The sequence below is a fragment of the Leucoraja erinacea genome, chromosome 34 (genome assembly GCF_028641065.1).
Source record: "Leucoraja erinacea ecotype New England chromosome 34, Leri_hhj_1, whole genome shotgun sequence".
In the NCBI taxonomy this organism is placed as follows: domain Eukaryota; kingdom Metazoa; phylum Chordata; class Chondrichthyes; order Rajiformes; family Rajidae; genus Leucoraja; species Leucoraja erinaceus.
The window spans coordinates 3,282,655-3,290,000 of record NC_073410.1 but is presented as its reverse complement, the minus strand read 5'-3'; the positions used below and the strand labels follow the sequence as shown (position 1 = coordinate 3,290,000).

General features: G+C 43.2%; 1 protein-coding gene across 1 annotated transcript in view; it reads right to left on the bottom strand.

Moving 5' to 3' along the window:
* The window catches only part of lrit1a (leucine-rich repeat, immunoglobulin-like and transmembrane domains 1a), a 7,505-nt gene extending 1,127 nt beyond the window's left edge, over positions 1-6,378 (bottom strand). The window contains exons 1-3 of the mRNA XM_055661560.1: positions 5,765-6,378; positions 2,942-3,312; positions 1-2,286 (exon numbers count right to left, since the gene is read on the bottom strand). The exon at positions 1-2,286 is cut by the window's left edge and continues 1,127 nt beyond it. Of these exons, the coding sequence (XP_055517535.1) occupies positions 1,162-2,286; positions 2,942-3,312; positions 5,765-6,335 (2,067 nt within the window). The 5' untranslated portion in view covers positions 6,336-6,378 and the 3' untranslated portion in view covers positions 1-1,161. The remainder of the gene's footprint in view (positions 2,287-2,941; positions 3,313-5,764) is intronic.
* Between the last annotated feature and the right edge of the window lie 968 nt (positions 6,379-7,346).

The following is a 7,346-nucleotide window of genomic DNA, read 5'->3' as shown; positions in this document are numbered from 1 at the left end:
AATAAAGGAAATGGTCCAATATGAGATTTGCCATTATACAGGAAATCTACCACTGTCTACTCTCTCTTCTGATGAATATTCTTCCACGATGAACCATTTGAAAGAAGTACTGGGAGTGGGATCACATAAGAATGTAAACAGAGCCCTGGTTTAATCTCCCATCGAATGCAAGGCTCATCAAACACTGCAGCACAACACTCGAATATTGTGTTCAAATCTCTGAAGCTGGACTTGCATATGTATCTGACCTCAAAAGGAGAAAGCCACCAATATCAAAGAGATTGAACTCCCCTCGATGGTCAATGGCATTAACATCACCAAACCTCCGATCTTCAACAATGTACACGCCAGCTGTGTATTGGAATACTTTCCGTTTAGAGTCATACAGCACAGAAACAGGCACTGCGATCCAACTTGCCCATTCCGACCGAGATTCCCCACCTATAATAGTCCCACTTACCCATGGTTTGTCCCATATCCGTACAAACCTTTCCTATCCATGTACTTGTCGGGCTGCGAGCAACACCACATCATTCAAGACGGCTGATGATATCCAATAGAAGATGGTAGTGAGACTTCATCCCCGCCACTTTAACCACTCATTCCCTCCACAACCTGTACATTGCAGATGTAGTGTTCACTAACTATATGGAGTTCTACTCACCAAAGCTTCTTATACCCTTGGCCTAAAAGAAACAGGGTGGCCAGAGAATTGGAACAGCAATGTCTGCATCTTCCCCTCCAAGTGATACACAACCTTGATTCGGAAATATGTTGCCCTCGTTCCTTATAACTGGGATCAACATTCTGGAATTCCCTACCCTACAACACGTTAATGCATGGAATACCATGATCCAAGACCACCATCTTCATAAGATGCAATTTGTTCTTGGTAATGAGCGACAAATATTGCTCTGCCACCAACGTTTGCAACCTCTGAAATAATAACTGGTGACTTTTGCCGAAATAAATCCCCACAGTAGTTGACAGACGATTTATAGTATGACTATATCAATATTTGGATTTTTGGGTGATCTGTTGATGTGTTGGGATATTATGACCAGCTTGCATCAAATTATCCTGTGGCCAAGGTCAAATAGGGAGATCCTCATCTTTAAAGTATTTCTCATCCATAATGTTCTCATCCTCCATCCTCCTCAATCAACAGAAATATTCATTTTGTTGGGCTTCATTAATTGTTGCTTCTTCGGAATCGAAACTGGACCTTGGTGACAGCAGCCTGTTGGCCTCATCCTTATCGTGATTCGTGAGATAATCTTCCTCAGTGGTGTCCGGCCTGGGCCCCATTGCCAAGCTTTCAAAGGGGGCAAAGGAGTTGTTTTGGTCATCGTCTTCGGGGGGTTTGATCAGAAACTTCCTGCAGCGTCTCTTCAGGGCACCGCAGCAGACGATGAGGGTGAGGGGGATGACAATCACACAGGCCACAGTGATCACTATGCCGTTGATCAGCTTCTGGGTCCCGCTCGCGTGGGCCACCTCGTCGGTGGAGAAGATCACACACTGCTCTTTCCTGGGGATGATCCCTTTCACACAGACACACACAATGTACTTGTTCTGTGGCATCAATCCATCAATGGTGATCTTGGTCTTCCCAGGCCCCACGTTAATCCTCTTCATGTCCCTTTCACCAAACGTTGTGTACAAAATGCTAAATAGTGTGACGTTTGTGGCCTTGGGTGAACGCCAAGCCAATGAAACACTGTGATAGGTGCCCCCTATCACTCTGACTGTTCTCACTAAGCAGTCTGCTTCAGGTGTGGTCAATGAAGGTCTCAATGTTACATTGCTGGATTCATCGACACTTCTGCGATTTTCCGACAAGCTGGTAATTTTTGAAGGATTCATCTTCAGGGAAACAAACTCCGGGGCATTTGTGGCTGTATCCAACTGATCTTGATGCAGGGTGAAGTAATCTGTCCCACCACTGGAATAGGAGCCTCTCGGCATCTCTCTGGGTGAAACCTTGTTGGTTAGCATGCTCATGTACTGGGCCATCAGTTTCCTACTGCGTCGGGCAGCTTTCTGATTCCTCAGTTTTCTGGGACATCTCCATCCTGCCGTGCTTTTGATCGGTACCTTTGCCTTGGCAGAGTCAACCACAAGCAGGGACATCATAGCCCCTGATGTTCCCATCAGGTTACTGGCTCGGCACAAATATTCACCAGAGTCTTGGTAGGATATATCATCTAGGCTGAGAGTAGACCCGCTCTGGGTCCTGTTGGTGTATTCCTGTATCACTGCAAGACACAATGAATGAACCATATGCTGTTAAATTCATGGTACAAGGGTCAAGCATTATCTTTTTACGTCATAGGTGAAATACATCCTTTGTCCATTCTCATTTGTTTTGCTGTTAGGAGACCTGATAGAAGTTTATATAAGATTGTGGGAGGCATAGATAGGGTAGACAGTCAGAGCAGGCAAAGCCACGAAAATGATCAGTGAATACAGGTTAGGGGGTGTCGATACAACTCTATGAATCTTTAACATAACTTTGCCAAATGCATCTCCAGATTCAAGGGGCAGTTCCTTATCAGCTGTTATCAGGTGACAGATCCGTCCCACCAAGAACTAGGGAGCAATCCTCAACTACTTTCATAAATTCTCACTGGAGACCCTTGGACTATCTCTGATCGGACTTTACCTTGCACTAAATGTTATTCATGTTATTCCCTTTATATTGTATCTGTATACTATGGGTGGCTCGATTGTAATCATGTATAGTCTGTCCACTGACTGGTTAGCATGCAACAAGGGCTTTTCACTGTACCTCAGACCACGTGACAATAAACTGAACACAGCTCAATCTTACTTGGCTTCTTGTTTATGTCATGCACAGCCTAAAGTTGTAGGACAACTCGTTCTATTTGATCTTATTTGATTGTGCACGCCATGTTGATTGCATTTGTCGAAGCAGGGTGGACCACGTGAAGGTTGCAACCTCCCACCCCTCGTACTTGGCTGCGATGCTCTGATACCCACCTGTCCCGTTCAGCAGCATGTTATCCGTTCTACTCCAGCTGATGGTCGGGCTGGGAACTCCGGTGGTTGCACAGTGAAGAGAGACCGTGGTTCCAGGGACCGCAGTCACTTTACTTTCTGCTGCACGGATGCTGGGGCTCTGGCATTTACTCAGCTCGATGCTGCTAAAGAGAGCTCCGGAGAGATGTTCAGGCCGGGAGCACTTTAATCCGGGATCCATCAATATTGATGTTGGATGCTGCTGCATCTTAACAAAATGAACTAGTTCTGATAACCAGCAGTCACAGTCCCAAGAATTGTTATGTAATCCTGCAGAAGAGAATATGTTTGCATATTTCATTAAATGAAACAAAACCACCATGCTGTGCAATATCAGCTGTAAATCCATCTATTATAATTTATTTAATGGATTACTTATCCATTGCAGCATGTAGCAAATATTTAACATGAGGGAGAGATTATTTAAAGAGGGAGCAAAATATGCAGATAAGTCTCCCCAAAACACAGCACACTTCTTCCCAAAGAAATTCAGTGAGTGGATTAGTTTAGCTTAGTTTGGTTTAGGGATACAGCGTGGAAGCAGGCCCTTCGGCCCATCGAGTCCATGCTGACCAGCGATCACCGTATGCCCCAACACTATCCTACACACGAGGGAAGATTTACAATTTACCAAAGCCAAATTAACCAACAAACCTGTACGTCTTTGGAGTGTGGGAGGTTGCCAGAGCAATCACGGGGAGAAGGTGCAAACTCTGTACAGTGAGCACCCGTAGTCAGACTGAAGAGGGGTTTGGCCCGAAACGTTGCCTATTTCCTTTGCTCCATAGATGCTGCTGCACCCGCTGAGTTTCTCCAGCATTTTTGTGTACCAAACACATACAAATGTTGCATTGATAAAAGCTATTAGTAGCAGAGGGGAAGTATTATTTAATAGAGAGAAATGAGAGAGGAAGGTGAGGAGCTCATTAGGTTCTACCCAGGTGATAATGTTAAGCAGTAACCTATGTTTAGTCAAGTGGGGGATAGTTCACTGAAACATTTCCTCCTGGTTGTTTTCTCAAAGATGACCATTAGATGGCAGGCTAACCCAGAGATGAACCAACAACTTGCAGAATTGGGACTACATGAGGAATGACCAACATAGTTGATTTTTGGGGGCTGGCTCAATTTAAATGAGGTTATTTTCATTTATAGCAGCAGACAGGAGCTCAAGAAGCTCTAACAGTGCATATAAAGTAAAGGGCCTGTCCCACTTTCATGACCTAATTCACGACCTCTGCCGAGTTTCCCCTTGACTCAAACTTGCAGCATGGTAGTCACGAGGTCGTAGGAGACAGTAGGTAGGTCGTAGGTAGGTCGTGATGCTGATCGTAGGTACTCGTGGCATCAAGTAGGTCGGGGCGTTTTTCTAGCCTGATGAAAAATGTCCACGAGTATAAAAGGTCGTGAATTAGGTCGTGAAAGTGGGACAGGCCCTTTAGCCAGTCACCAAAGTCAAAATTGACTTAACTCTGATCTTTAAAATGTTGAAAAGTTATTTTACAGTTATCTTTGCAAAGACAAAATATTGAGTTAGCAAGAAACAAGAGACAAATTTAATCCAAACAAATGATAGGGTTAAGTTACTCAACTTAATCTGGATGCCTAATGTCAGGACATTAGCTTAAGTTGTGGAAGTTTAATTTAAGCAATAAAAGCAGATACAATTGTGAATTTTAAAAGGCATTTGGAGAGATGTATGGAAAGCAAGGGTTTAGAGGACTATGGGCCAAATGCAAGCAAACACCTCTAGTCCAATATGCCAACTTGGTAGGCATGAACAAGGTGGGCTGAATGGCCTGTGTCCATGCTGTACATCTCTATGACTAAAAGCCTCCATAATAGTTTCAGAATTTAAGTTCAGTTAACTAAATAACTTGCAGAAATAAAAAGATGGTCTCAGTACCATTTGGTTGCCTTAACAGCTCACCTGGTTTTGGGATATTCTTGAAATAAGGATATCTGTACCAGTAGTAGTACATATGCAGTAGCAATTTGTGGATGACTTGTAACTATCTGAATGAGCGGAGAAATGTAAGGGCAATGGAAAAATGAACACGAGATTAACCTTCCGATTAACCTTGGCCTTCCGATTAACTTCCACATTCCACCAGCAAAGTCAAACAATTCTAAGTGGCAATGACAGCAAAAAAAAAAATCAAAACAGTTTAAGCAAAATCGAATGAGAATTATAAGTCTTTGTTATTGGTAACCATGCAACTTTTCACAAATGGTTAACATAATATTAACTAATTGTAGTTTTAAAACAATAATTCAGCTGCAAATCTCTTTAGATATAAAATTATTTAGATCCATTATTTAGATGCACCTTTAGAAAGGAGATGAGGATGGATTTCTTTAGTCAGAGGGTGGTGCATCTTGAATCTCTTGAATCTCTTGAATCTTGAATTTGTGGAATTCATTGCCATTGTCATCTGAGGAGGCCAAGTCATTAGGTGTTTTTAAAGTGGATATTGACAGATTCTTGATTAGTAAGGGCGTCAAAGGTTATGGGGAAAAGGCAGGAGAATGGGGTTGAGAGAGAAAGATAGATCAGCCATGATTGAATGGCGGAGTAGACTCAATAGACTGATGGCCTATATTTTGCTGCTGTGGGTTAGGATTGATGGATTGGTTTACGAATGTTTCTATCAAACAAAACAATATGATTTAAAAAATCCAATTCTACCAAATATAGAAAATCAGCATTCTTCCTGCTTACCTATGATGAGTTTTGAATGAACGGTGGATAAAATCACTCTGGCCGTGGGAGGAATCACCAGCCACATTGAGATGTCACTGGTTGAGAGAGTCCTCAGCCTGTTACTTGATAAATCCAGATAGGTGATGTTTTTGAAGTAACTACCCGCTTGAGAGGGGAATGATGAGAGAACGTTGTTATGCAGGTCAAGGAGCCAGAGACGAGGCAGGTGGGAGAGGGCTTCCCACGGGAAGGTTGAAAGAGCGTTGTCGTTTAGCCGAAGTTCCCTCAGTCTTATCAGACCCTGAAGACTCTCCCCACTGAACTCGCTGATGGAGTTGAAGGCCAACCTGAGACATTCCAGCCGGGAAGCAGAGGAGAACGCTTGCGCGGAAACGTGTCTGACTAATGTCCGCTCGATCACCAGTGTTAAAGTGTCATCGGGAATGTTACCTGGAATCAAAGTCATTTCTGGATTGTTGCACAGTACGGTCCTGAAAAGTAAGAAGAAAGTCTCTTGTTTGTGTACATAATTCTTCACAGCCTGTAAAACATTTCGACAGTCAGCTGAAATAAGTGAAACCATTCTCATCACTCATCAACCATTCAATTGTTCCAAATTTCACCTACCCCTTTTGAAAGGTATTTGAAAGGTACCAGCCAATAAACCCTCCCCTCCCCCCCCCCCCCATCCCCCGATGCACTTGCCATGCTTTGGCCATGCCCCCCCCCCCCCCCCCCCTCCCCCATCTCTCCATCTGTACAGCTGACTTGGAAGCCAGGTGTATGATTTGCCTTGGTTACACAAAAAGGCTGGAGAAACTCAGCGGGTGCAGCAGCATCTATGGAGCGAAGGAAATAGGCAACGTTTCGGGCCGAAACCCTTCTTCAGACTGCCTAACTGGTCACCACAACAATCAAACAATGAGCCCCACACATTACAGGAGCAGTTAATGAAGTGCCACACAAGTTCCAACCAGAAACATCACCTATCCAACGCTGCCTGACCAACTCAATTACTCCTGCACTTTGTGTCTTTTTTTGCAAACCAGCATCTGCAGTTCTTCTTTTCTACTTCGAGCAGAAATGACAGCAAATGTAGTTTAAGGTTCATCTCCGCCAGTACTGTGCAATTGCCTGTGGGTCAATGTCACTGTGTGTGTGTGTGGGTGAGAAATGATAGCAGATTTAGGAGCAGGCAAGGGGCAAGTGGAATGATCCCCTGGGCATCTATATTATGTAGCCCCATCTTTCCAGGAATATTAAGCATTTCTGAAGAATCCTTCAAAGGTCTAATTTGTCACCAAGCCCATGGTCTGTATTCAGTGTTACTATGTACCATACATAGTGGAATCTAAAGACTCGCATCTTAATGAATAGATCACATCATTTTTAATCAATAAGATAGAAAGTGTACTGATCATTAAGAATAAATGGATGAAGTCAGTAACAAGAGCTAAATGGCTTTTGGCCACGTATTATTGTGATAGTGTAAATCTCAATCACACAGACACCGTATATCACTTTCCAAAATTGACTATTATTTTGCCGTTTACCATTTTGCTTAACATTAGAATTCAATGAATTGTATTATAAAAAAATA